At 43.3% G+C, this 12,893-nt stretch overlaps 1 protein-coding gene and 1 long non-coding RNA gene across 5 annotated transcripts in view; one reads left to right on the forward strand and one right to left on the reverse strand.

The window, feature by feature from the left end:
• ece2 (endothelin converting enzyme 2) overlaps positions 1-10,597 on the forward strand; it is a 72,176-nt gene extending 61,579 nt beyond the window's left edge. For all 4 annotated transcript variants that reach the window (XM_008116234.3, XM_008116233.2, XM_003224331.4 and 1 more), the window contains 8 exons: positions 1,214-1,312; positions 1,770-1,847; positions 2,988-3,091; positions 3,751-3,861; positions 4,546-4,613; positions 7,646-7,836; positions 8,167-8,262; positions 8,736-10,597. In XM_008116234.3, the coding sequence (XP_008114441.3) occupies positions 1,214-1,312; positions 1,770-1,847; positions 2,988-3,091; positions 3,751-3,861; positions 4,546-4,613; positions 7,646-7,836; positions 8,167-8,262; positions 8,736-8,912 (924 nt within the window). In that variant the 3' untranslated portion in view covers positions 8,913-10,597. The remainder of the gene's footprint in view (positions 1-1,213; positions 1,313-1,769; positions 1,848-2,987; positions 3,092-3,750; positions 3,862-4,545; positions 4,614-7,645; positions 7,837-8,166; positions 8,263-8,735) is intronic.
• LOC134297915 (uncharacterized) lies at positions 104-12,886 on the reverse strand. The gene is made up of 2 exons (XR_010004887.1): positions 12,728-12,886; positions 104-1,639 (listed from the first exon to the last, which is right to left on the reverse strand). It is a non-coding gene; the product is annotated as an uncharacterized LOC134297915 (long non-coding RNA).
• Between the last annotated feature and the right edge of the window lie 7 nt (positions 12,887-12,893).

Raw genomic sequence — 12,893 nt, forward strand, 5'->3', positions numbered from 1 at the left:
AGAAGGAATAAAATGAAATATTGGAAAGATGCAACAATTCTGGCTCCTTTATGCTTCAGCCCTACTAGGTCAAGGATATCACAAAATGAGGCGAAGCCACTGATGCAACAAAATGATGGTTTATTGATTACATGAAGAGGTTAAAGGGAATGCAGCAATAAAGCCTGAAAACAAAGATAGCTCCAATCCCTTCAGCCAATCGAACCTGCCCTTTGTCTCAGCTGCCCTTCATTGAGGTCCTTTTAATGAACCAGACATCCGCACCACCGGCCACATTGGATTAGGGCCAAATGCACCCTCTCCAGACCTGATTATGGACTTTCCTTTCTTCTGATCTTTACATATACATTCTTTTGCTCAAGAATACTCACACTTCCAAAGGCCAAGTGGCATATCACCTAACTATAAAGGGACAGTTTCTATGGGTGTATCTACATTGCAGAATTAATGTAGTTTGACACCATTTTAACTGCCATAGCTCTGTGCTTGGTAATTATTGGAGCTGCAGTTTCATAAAGTCTTTTTAGCCCTCTCTGCCAAAGAGTGCTGGTGTCCCACAAACTACAACTCCTAGAATACCATAACATTGAGCCATGGCTGTTAGTGGTGCCAAACTGTATTAATTTTACTGTGTAGATGCACCCCAAGGAATTCCAAAGCCAGCACTTTTGTGAAGTGCGATGATCTTGCATAGACTATTACAATGGCTGGAAAAGCTGCATGATTAATATTATTGTTACAGGCCTGTTTAATGATCAAATACCCATTTACTATATATTGTATGTTTAAGTATATACAGTATGATCCTGTAATCTGTAGAGGATACCTTCCTGGATTTAGTGTGGATACAGAAAACTATGGATAATAGAGAACACTATTGTAGAAAATGCCTAGAGATGGCATATTTTGTTAGATGTGAATAAATGAAACCATGTATATTGGCCCCATGGATGCAGACGTCTTACTGTATATGTATATGATGGACATGAGAACCCACTAACACTCTTCACTGGTCTTTGAAAAATTAAACCCACTAAAGAAAAGCATTTGTAGGGAAGGGCATGTTTTATGAAAGCTGGAAAAGGAAGGATCAAGCCATTCTTTTCCTTCCCAGTTCTTTATGTAAAGCAAAGCCATTTATAGCTACTGGGTTGGAAAGTGAGAAGGAAAGCACTGATGCCCTTTTTGCCTCTTCTTGAACGTTTGCTTTCAGGCCGAGGATATGATCGCCGAGATCCGCTCAGCCTTTGAGGAATCTCTGGACCAGCTTGACTGGATGGATGAGAAGACCAGACAAGCCGCTAAAGAGAAGGTGACCTTGAGGCTTGTGACCTTTTCAAGTTGGAGATTCTGAGAATGATAATTTCTTTTTTAAAAATCTGTTCCCTAACGTTGATGGAGCTCTTTATAAAAACACATATGGTATGTGTTTTAAAAAAAGACACTTGCCTTCTGCATTAGCAGTTCCCATATGGTGTCTGCTTATGTTCCCATTTGCATGGAAGTTTCCAGATGTACAAAGGAAACAAAGTTGGTAGATGGTGTCGTGGACACATTTGGATGGCCATCAGAGATTTTGCTGTGGGTGACTGCAGTAGCAGGAGTCTGGACAAAATGACTTTTGTGGTTCCTTCCGGTTCTGTAATATATGATCATATGAAATTAAAAATGTACATTTATATTTTAATACTTCCAGAAATCAGAACATTCTTGCAATTTTGCTAACTATCAGCCTCCATTGATACTTTCTCCCCCTCCTCTTTCTGCAGGCGGACTCCATCTATGATATGATTGGCTTCCCAGAGTTCATCCTTGATGATAAAGAGCTGGATGACGTCTATGATGGGGTATGAACCCTTACACTGTAGAATATGTGGGCCAAACCCACAGCCTACAGGCCAAATCCTGCTCACCATTTGATTTTATGTGGCTCTCCAATACTGGATGACAACTCCTGTATTCCTCATCATTCAACATCATTACTACTGTTGATGGGAGTTGTGATACAGAAAGCTGCTGTTTGTTCTCTTTAGTCAGGAGAGTGGGGTTGAAATTTAGATACAGGGCTTGTGGCTACGATATCTGACTTTAAAATGCACTTTAACCATTCCCCAATCTCAGAGCCACAAGTGCTGTTGGGTCTCAGTTCCCATTATCCCCAATCCACATGGTGGATAATAATCAAAAGTGATGGGATTTGTTGTTCAGTGACATCTGGGAATCCAAACTGGTTAAAAACTAAAGAGCACAGACCACTATGTAAAAAAATTAGTGCTGGCCCTCTGTATCCATGGATTCAACAGCCCTTTGAAGGCAAGCATCAAGCTGATGTAGCCCTTGATGAAAACTAATGTTATGGGATCAATGGAGTTGTAGTTTCACAGGGTCTTTAGTGATCTCTGCAAATGAGTGCCAGTACCTTACCAAACTACAACTCACAGGATTCCCTAGCATTGAGCCATGGCTAGTAAAGTGTCATTTATTCTACTGTGTAGATGCACCCCAAGGCTTTCCAAAACCAGAATCTATGTGAAGTACAGTGACTGTGCATAGAGTATTGCAATGGCTGGAAAGGCTTCATGATTAATATTATTGTTACGAGCCTGTTTAATTGACTATCTAATGCTCATTTACTATATATTACATTTCTTAAGCATATTTATACAGTCTGACCCTGTAGTCTGCAGGGGCTACCTTTCTGGACTTAGCATGGATACAGAAAACCATGGGTAATAGCAAATGCTACTGTAAAGGGATATGCTGGAGCACCTAGAAAATGCCTCGAGATGGCATATGTTGTCACATGTAGCTGAATGAGACCATGGATATCGGTCCCATGGATACAGATGTTTCACTGTAAATGTATATGATGACTGTGAGAACCCACAAATACTCTTCATGCCCCTATCACAATGCTATGAATTTTTCCCATTGTCTGGCTAGACAGCGTTGAGGTTATTCAGTCCTCTTTCTTCTCTGACCCTTAGTACGACGTCTCAGAAGACTCCTTCTTTCAGAACATGCTGAACTTCTACAATTTCTCTGCCCGGTTCATGGCAGACCAGCTGAGGAAGCCCCCCAATCGAGACCAGTAAGGACCACCCAAAAAGAGCCTTTTGTGATCATTCTGCTCATTGGGGAGAGGGCAGGGAGCACAGGGTCAGGAGCAAAACAGAAGGTTTAGGTGCAACTTTGTTCAATGATCCTCCTGAGGGTGGTCTTGTTTTTTCATTCCATATTTCCAGCTGGACCATAAGTATAAGCCTTCATTTTAAAAAATCTCTCTTTCCCTTTGCCCCCAACATATTGCTGTCAAAGGGAATTCCTAGAGAGGAACTGTACACTTAATGGGCTTGTACTTGTGAGTTTTGCTTTTCTAGAGATGTGGCTTCTGAAGAGATTGATTGATTGTACCTCACCTTTCTACCAGACTGGGATCCCAAATGGCAACAGGTTGGAATTGGAATAAGGAGGCATTTGTGTTTTCCAACCCAAAAGAGGAACTCTCCAAATCTGTTACTGACATTGCTGCTCTTGAAATGTGGAAAGATTGCCTTCCTTTCTTGGGAAATATTAAAATATGCAGCTTGGAGCCACCAGGCACCAGGAGAGCTCCAAGTCTGGTGGATGCTTGCAGTTTCCATCAGCAATAGATGTCATCCAGTATGGTCCTTTTTTGTTGATGACAACTTTGCATAAATGTGCTGTTTTCCAAATTGTATAACATATACTTTCAACTCCTTCTTCCAGGTGGAGCATGACCCCACAGACAGTCAATGCTTACTACCTCCCAAACAAGAATGGGATTGTCTTTCCTGCAGGGATCCTCCAGGCTCCTTTCTACGCTCGCAATCACCCCAAGTATGTCAGTGTGATTTGGTTTCTCTTTTTTTAAAACTGCCTGGGCTACGTATAGAGATTGAGTATCCTTTTCTCAAAATTTGGGATCAGAATCATACTTAATTTTGATTTTTTTTCCAAATTTTGGAATACCTATATTTGCTCTCAGCTCATACTGCAACAATGAAAGGAAACTAGTGTACTGTAGACACAATCCTTTGGCTATTTCTCATTGGCCACTCAGCCTGTAAATGCCAGCCCATCGGTCACTCTCATTTGTTGCACAGAATCCAAATATCATGGGCATGATGTCATACTGCAAGGTTTTCCAATTTGTTCTCCCATCCTTTTCTCATCCTGATCTGAGACCACCACTCTCCACTGCTTGCCTACTCACAGATTTGCTGTGACTTTTACAGTGCTACTTTGTTCAGTGTTTCATCCGAAAAGAAGTGGGAGGTCTCTAGGGGCCATTTTCATCCTCTCAGGAGCCACCATGGGATGCATGGCCAACTCCTTCCAGCTTGTAAAACCTCTTTGGGGCACTTAAAAGGGAACAAAGTGCAAAGAGAAAGAAGAATCACTATTCCCAAAAAGTTTACAGGAATTGCAGTCCTACATTTTCAGCAATGAAAAGAAACTTTCATTTCAATGGGATGCTGGCCAAATGAGGTTCTGACTTTTTTTATTTTCTCCTACTTTCAGGGCCCTCAACTTTGGAGGCATTGGCGTTGTGATGGGGCATGAACTCACCCATGCTTTTGATGACCAAGGTAAGACCAATCTCTACAGCCGCCTAAATGGATGTGTGTGGCATCTTCCATTATGCATGCTACAACTGCCTAAAGGAGATATAACCTTTTGACAACCTTTTTATGTTGCTAACTCTGTAAAATGTCATTGTTCTATCTCATTTTTTATGTAGATCAGATAGCTTTATGTCCCATTGTCATTTCCCCGCATTCCATTTTGGCTCCATTCCACACAAGTTTCTAGCACTTCATGCCTTAACCAGTATTGCAAACCTGCTCATGGTTTTGGTCCTCCTTACTGAACAAGGCATCTACTTGTTCCAAACAATTCTGAATCTCTATCTGCTGTAGTAAATCAGCATAGATGAAGCAGTTAAGAACTGAGTTCTGAATTAATGCATATGATGCTTTTGACCAGAACTTGGAAATGTTCCCTTTTCAGGCTGCAACTGCCTTCCATGTCTATGGTCAGAGACACTGCTGGATGGGAGGTGTCTGGACTTTGCAGTTCAAAAAATAACATTTCCAGTCTATTTAATGCCCCTGGTGGCACAGCGTGTTAAAAAGTGCTGAGCTGCTGAACTTGCGGACCGAAAGGTCGCAGGTTCAAATTCGGGGAGCAGAATGAGCATCCGCTGTTAGCCCAAGCTTTTGCCAACCTAGCAGTTCAAAAACATGCAAATGTGAGTAGATCAATAGGTATTGCTCTGGTGGGAAGGTAGCAGCGCTCCATGCAGTCATGCCAGCCATATGACCTTGGAGGTGTCTATGGACAATGCCAGCTCTTCGGCTTAGAAATGGAGATGAGCACCAACCCCCAGAGTCAGACACGACTGGACTTAACATCAGGGGAAACCTTTACCTTTACCTAAGGCATCTGTCTTGTTAGATTAGGTGGCTGAGCTAACTCTGCAAAAGATCCACAATATCTTTCAAACTGTTAGGGACTTGTTTATTCACGGGTGTGAACAAGCACATATTCACATACACACAGAGACAAAGCATCGTATTTATATTCTTGCCATATTTAGTCGTCAGACTTTATCATTCTGATGGGCTCTGCTGCTTCACTATCTATTTGCCCTCCTGTCTCTCCAGGCGACCCTTTCCCATAATCTCTTCTTTGTGCTGCTTGTGGTCCAGCTCCATCTCACTTGGTGATAATTCATAATCTCTGGATGGGTGGGCCACAGTGGACAGCTAAGGAATCCTCCCTCCCTTTCTTAGGTTATGTCTACATCAGTCAAATAAGTCAGACTCATCTTTCAACTACTGCAGGGAGACCTCATGAAGTACAGCTTGATTCATTGCAGAAGCACTGCATCCAGCTGTTAATCTGCTGCAAGGACAATTGACAGAAGGATGCCTGTGTTTTGGAGGTGTGGACAGCTAGACCCATATTGATCTAGTGTTCACACATCCAATAGATCTTCCAAACGAGAGTTCAAACACTAGCCTCTAGAACCATACTCCAGAGTCAACCCATCCCTCCCTTGTGACAGGGTCATTTAGGGTTGCCATAATAATAATAATAATAATAATAATAATAATAATAATAATAATAATAATACTTTATTTATACCCCGCCACCATCTCCCAAACGGGGACTCGGGGCGGCTTACATGGGGCCATGCCCAGAAACCATGCAATATAACAAAATATAAAAACAACACGTCTTAACACAATTTATCAGTACAAGAAATAATAATATACATTACAACACAAAATTAGACAAAGCAATAAAAACCAGGGCGGGCCACATGAACACTAAGTTAAAACTCGGGTGAGAAAGGCATACGAATAAAACCACGGGGAACAGGGACATAAAATAGTAGAACAATCTAAAGGATAGATATCCAAGGGGAATAGCCAAAGAAGTATATAACATTTACTCCCCAAAATCACACTGGAAGAGCCAAGTTTTTAAGTCTTTCTTGAAGGCTAGCAAGGTGGGGGCTTGTCTGATCTCAGTGGGCAGTGAATTCCACAGTCGGGGGGCCACAGCAGAAAAGGGTTGACTTGAAGGCACAAAATGAGAGCAGTCAAAATCAAAATCAGAAACAGAAAGTGCTGAAAAAGCATAGAACTATCAACTTTAGTATAATATGTACTAAAGAAGTTTAGCTGACAAAAATCATAAGAAACAACGTATGTTAAGAATATGAACAATTACAGATATATGTAGGCCTGGCAACGACCCAAAAATAAATGGACAATGAACAGGCCATAAATACTGAACATGAACAAAAATGGCAATTTAAAAAGCAATATAAGAAACAATATCAATATGCAATCAACATACCCATATAGCGCACCAACGCAATAAAAAGTGACAGTAAACAATTAATAGTTGGGTATCTGCTATTTTTAGTACAATTTGATTTTTGTTTTGCACTTTTAAATAAAACAAGGTTCTAGTCCTTACAATTGAGAACATACGTCTAAAAATCAATGTATAATACCTGTCAAACATCTCAGAATGCAAATGGGGGAGCAATGACTTTACCATTGTTTCCTGCATATTTCCTGACCAGTAACAACCCACAAACTAGGCAATTACAATCATTATGCCCTCTCTGCATAACATATGCAGTGTGTCTTCTGGAGTTCAGCATAGAGCGAGTTCCTTCTGCACAAAATTCTGACCTTTGGTTTCTACTGCAGACTACGCACAGCATTAACCAAGGGAAATTAATAAATAATAAAGCTGCCGCTTGTTGGCAGTAACTCGCTCATAGCTGAGACACAGCTCAGTAGTCCTGGCTTAATCCTCAGTATTAAAGGATCTAAACTACCTGAGCAGATAAAGTGCTTTATCCAAGACACTGTAGAGCCACTGCCAGCCGCAATCTGCACTACTGGCTGACATGGAGTTGGCGTGAGACAGCATCCTCTCTTGCTAGGGAGACTCAGGATTTGGAGCCGGAAAACATCTGGTCAGGGACAGGTAGAGAAGGGAGAATTGTCTCCATTGGGGCCCTCTTCCAGGAAATCTCTTGGAGACCAGCTGAGTCTCCAGCCTGGTCCATCACGATTGTTTCTATTCCTTCCAGGCCGCGAGTATGATAAAGAAGGGAACCTGCGTCCCTGGTGGCAGAATTCATCACTGGAAGCTTTCAAAAACCGGACGGAGTGCATGACAGAACAGTACAGCAAGTACCTGGTCAATGGGGAGCACGTCAACGGCAAGCAGACTTTGGGCGAGAACATTGCTGACAATGGGGGATTGAAGGCAGCCTACAATGTAAGTTAGCCATTTGGGAGTGGTGGGCATCCTTTTCCCCCAAAAGGCAGTCCATGGTGAAAAGACCTGGTGGGTCTCAAATTTCTTTGACTCCCAGTTCCTGGATATCTCAAGGGAATCAGAGAATCATTTTTGGAAGGAAAGGAAGGGCATGCCATGCAACGATACAGTTAAGCACTCCCCAAAATTCCCAAACTCTGATTAAAGACATTCAGAGAGAGAGCTCACACCCTTTGAAGCAGTCCATTCCATTGTTCAACAACTCTTACAGTCAAGAAGTTTTTTCTAAAGTTTGGGTGGAATCTTTTTTCTTGTAATTTGAACCCACAGGCTTATAAAGTTTGGCTAAAGAAGAATGGTGAGGAGAAACACCTGCCGTCCCTGGAACTCACAAGCCACCAGCTTTTTTTCCTAGGATTTGCACAGGTAACTTCTACTTGTGATGGAAATTTTGTCCTTGACCTCATACTCATTTCTGCCACTGTCTGTATTCTAAAACCTGATTCTTTTCCATCTGTGTGATTCTACCTGCCTTCTAACCTCATTGACATCCAGCCTTCTGTTCTGCAGATGTCAGGAACATTCAACTTCATGTCCCACAAATCATAGATTCATGTAATTATAGAGTTGGAACAAACACAATGACCATGTGATGACCCTGCTGTATAAGAATCCATGGCTACAGCACCCTACATAGCCTTCCAACTTTTGCTTGAAAAACTAATAAACTTGAAAAACAAGTAAAGAAAAGCCCATAATGTTCTGAGGAAGGCTATTGCACTGTCAAACAGGCTTTACCTCCAAGGTTTTTGTTAATGTTTTGGTGTAATCTCTTTTGAATCTACTAGTTTGTATTGCCTCTGGAGCAAATTATCTTCTTCTTTTTTATCCTGGTTCAGGTTTGGTGTTCTGTGCGTACACCGGAGAGCTCCCATGAGGGCCTGATGACCGACCCGCACAGCCCCGACAAGTTCCGGGTCATCGGCACCCTCAGCAACTCTCGGGACTTTATAGAGCACTTCCAGTGCCCCGTCGGCTCCCTCATGAACCCTGGGAAGAGCTGCGAAGTGTGGTAGATGGAGGAAGCGAGGCAAAAGAAACTGCCCCATGGCAGGAGTCTGTACATACATACAACTGCCCCTTGCACAACCCAGCCCACAGGGACCAAGTTGAGCCCCGGCACTCACCTCCTTGGGGAGCCGTGGGGAATCCAGGCAGCGGTGCCAGGAGAACAGTGAGCTTGCCCCGTATTTCCCTCTTGAGCCCATGCCACGGGGCAAGGAGGAGCAAAGCACAGCTTCATTCCTCTCTGCTGACCACACCACTTGCTTCCTCCATGAGCCCTGAGAAGACTAGCTGGCTCAGCTCTTTCAGCTTTCATTTCTGGTCTCCAGTTTCCCCCAGGAAATGTCTCCCTGATCCTCTGTGGTGATCTGGTGCTCGGACTCCTTGCCACGGCAGGTCCACTTTTCCAAATCAGCTGCAGCCACAGAGCAGACATAGCTTGGCCTTTGTAAGTGCTGTTTTCAGGAATGGGTCTCAGAGAAGTGCCATTAGGTTCTGGATCACCAACATGCTATGGGGTTAGGGTTGGGGTGGGGATTTCAAGGGAAGCAGTGCTGATTCAGTGAGGACTTGCTTTGATGGGGTTAGAATTATGGGAGCTTTAGGCACAACAAAAACAGCTTCAAAACTTGGTGGACTGAAAGGCATAGAGTGATATCAGAAAAGCCTCCCCTGATCAGTGCAAGATCTTCGTGGTGTATCATTCTGTTTCTATCAAACTGGATCCTTCCAAAAGGCTTGCAAGCAAAACCCAAAAGCAACAACCCACCAATCCTCTTTGTTTGCTTTCCTTGTACTGCCTGTTATTTAGAGGTACACCGCCACTGGTAATAGCCATTGGTAGAAAGCCTGTACTCATATACATCTTGATCTTTCCCTAATACAAAGCCATCTCAACTAGTGGCCATTAGGATTGCCTGCAGTGTTCAAGGGCCAGAGCATAGCAAAGATTTGGAGGACTCCATCAGTAGCATCTCCTCACATTCCCTTCACTTGTCCCCACTCCATGCCAGGCTGTGATGGTAGACATATGGCCCTCAACAAGTCATAAATCCAAAGAAGAAGCATGGCTGTGGTGTCAGACAATTCCCCCTCCTGCTAGCTTTGTGGAGATGTAGCCAAGCCACTGGGACTGTGTTAACAGGAAAGGTCATGTACACTTACGTACGCACAATGCCACCCAATCACTGTGGAATGATAGGACCTCCTCCTCTCTAGCGTTGCACCAACCAAGCTTCCCCACACCTTGCCCTGCTTCCCAAAGAGAAAAGTCCACACCTCTGTCATTAGATCTCTAGGCAGGTGCAAAACGCCCTGTTGAAAGCACACTAACCACATGGCAGCTGGGCTTTGAAGATCTCAGGTCTCAGATCCCAGGAGAAAAGGAGGTGTGTGGGTCAGGTTTGCTTCCACGTTTGTTTCCGTTTCCCTCCCCCTCAGGCTTATTCTCAGTTCCAGATCAGCTTGGCTTTAGAAATTCCAAACTTGCTCCCATCCCTTGAGCTCGGTGAGGACTAGTGCCTTGGATTTAGCGTATGAGTGTGTGTATGTGTGTGGGGGGGGCGGGGAGGGATGCCATTGGTGTATTTAATTATTAAAAGCCGTTTCCGCTTGATTACTTCAATGTGGTCTTCAAATGTGTGGCGCAAATAAAATGTAAAGATTGAGAAGAAAACACAAATCTCCAGAAATTAGACATGAGGCTGAATAAGCTGTGTTTTGTTTTCAGTGAATCCAGGCTGGGATGTAGGAGGTCTAGAGGCAAATGCACATCTGCTTTATGCCTGTGTCTGGACTATAGCATTTCAGATTTAAGCACTGGGTTCATATTTTAGTTATTATAAAAACATTCACCATGTGCAGAAAACTTTCAGATTGTGGAAAGTTCTCTCTGAGGATTTTCTGCCAATGTGCCATTTCTCTTTGGGGATTATTTGCCCATGTGCCAAAAAAAGGCTGGCTTGCCACAAGAATGTGAACTAGAACTCCCCTTCTACACTGCTGAATTACTATGGTTTGACGCCATCACTCAGTGCTATAGTATCCTGGAGTATTTTTGGTGTGGCGCTGGTACTTTCTGGCAGGGAAAGCTAAAGACCTTGTGAAACTACAACTTTTATGATTCCATAGCATTGGTATCAAACGACATTCATTTGGCAGTATAGATAAATCCTTAGGCAACCCATCGTCTCATCCAAGATCAGTGCTATGCATTTACTAAAGACCCATTATGAAAGCACAGCCAACATGGTGTAATGGTTTGAATACTGAACTGGAACTGTGGAGTCCAAGATTTGATTTTCTGCTCAGCCTTGGTAATCTTGGCTGATAATAAGCAGCCAACCTCTTGGAGCACTTGATGAACCAACCTGGACACAGCATGTTATCTGAGAATGCAGAAATGCTGGACCACTCCAACAACCACCATGTCAGACTACTCAGAGAAGCCACTGATATTCACAAACATGTGGACAATTTCAACAGAAAGGAGGAAACCGTGAAAATGAACAAAATCTGGCTACCAGTATTTAGAAACTCTAAAATCAGGACAATAAACAAAGAAGAACACCCAGAAAAAAGAGAATTCCAGGCATGAAACAATCAGGGCCAGCTAACACCTCCCAACAAAGGATTCCCCCAGGCAGGAAGCAGCAAGGTTTTGAAGCTGCAAGGCCATTCAATGCTAATCAAGGTGGCCAGTTACAACATTCACACTTGCCTCAAACAGACAAGAGTTCTTTCTCCCACCCTGGACACTCCACAGATATATAAACCCCACTTGCCAAGTTTCCAACAGACCTCACAACCTCTGAGGATGCCTACCATAGGTGTTGGTCAGGAGAGAATGCTTCTGGACCATGGCCATGCAGCCCGTAAAACTCATAGCAACCCGTCTTATTTTTATCTTTTACTTCCCAAGCCAAATTCAGCCATGATTCGAATGAGTCCTAAATGTCCCTTTATTTGTAAAATTTGTAAAACTCTTAACTTTCCCTCCTCCTGATGTGTTGGCTGAAACAACTGTAAGGTAAAGGTAAAAGTTTTCTCCTGACATTAAGTCTAGTCATATCCAACTCATCTCCATTTCTAAGCCGAAGAGCCGTAGACACCTCTATGGTCATGTGGCCATAAGAATGACTGCATGGAGCACTGTTACCTTCCCGCTGGAGCAGTACCTATTGATCTACTCACGTTTGCATGTTTTCAAACTGCTAGGTTGGCAGAAGCTGGGGCCAACTGTGGGAGCTCACTCCGCTCGCCAGATTTGAATGACTGGCCTTTTGGTCAGCAAGTTCAGAAGCTCAGGAGTTTAACTCACTGCGCCACCGAGGGCTCCGAAACAGTAATCTATTTCAAAATGGCAATTAATACAGAAATTATTCTTCTAACGATTAATAAAAATGATATTATTCTAGCCGGTGGTCTGGTAAGAAAAAGAGAGGGAAAGAATCTAGAAATGCGGCATAGTTTTTTCAACTGTGGCTCTAAACTCACGAGGTGACTTGAGGCAAGTCACACTCTCTCAACCTCAGATAAAGTCAAATCCCCCTTAGAATCAATCTTGACAAGAAAAGTCTTAAAAGAACTGGAAGGCAAACAACAACAATAGCTTGAATGACAGTTTAAGGCAGGCCTGGGCCAACTTGGGCCCTCCAGGTGTTTTGGACTCCAACTCCCACAATTCCTAACAGCCTACCGGCTGTTAGGAATTGTGGGAGTTGCAGTCCAAAACACCTGGAGGGCCCAAGTTGGCCCAGGCCTGCTTTAGGGGTCCTGACATAAAGAGAAACACCAATCAGCTCTGTAAAAAGTATAAACTTCCTACACGTAAGCCTCCTGACGTTACGTATCACGCGACTGAGAAGCATTTCCCTCAGTTCCCGGTGCTTTCCATAGCAGAAGTCGCATCACTTCCCATTTCCGCGCATGGCATGCTGGGAGTCGTAGTCGTTGAACAGCAACGAAAGGACCGCTGCGAAGAGAAGTTGCCT

The sequence above is a fragment of the Anolis carolinensis genome, chromosome 3 (assembly GCF_035594765.1).
Source record: "Anolis carolinensis isolate JA03-04 chromosome 3, rAnoCar3.1.pri, whole genome shotgun sequence".
Taxonomy (NCBI): domain Eukaryota; kingdom Metazoa; phylum Chordata; class Lepidosauria; order Squamata; family Dactyloidae; genus Anolis; species Anolis carolinensis.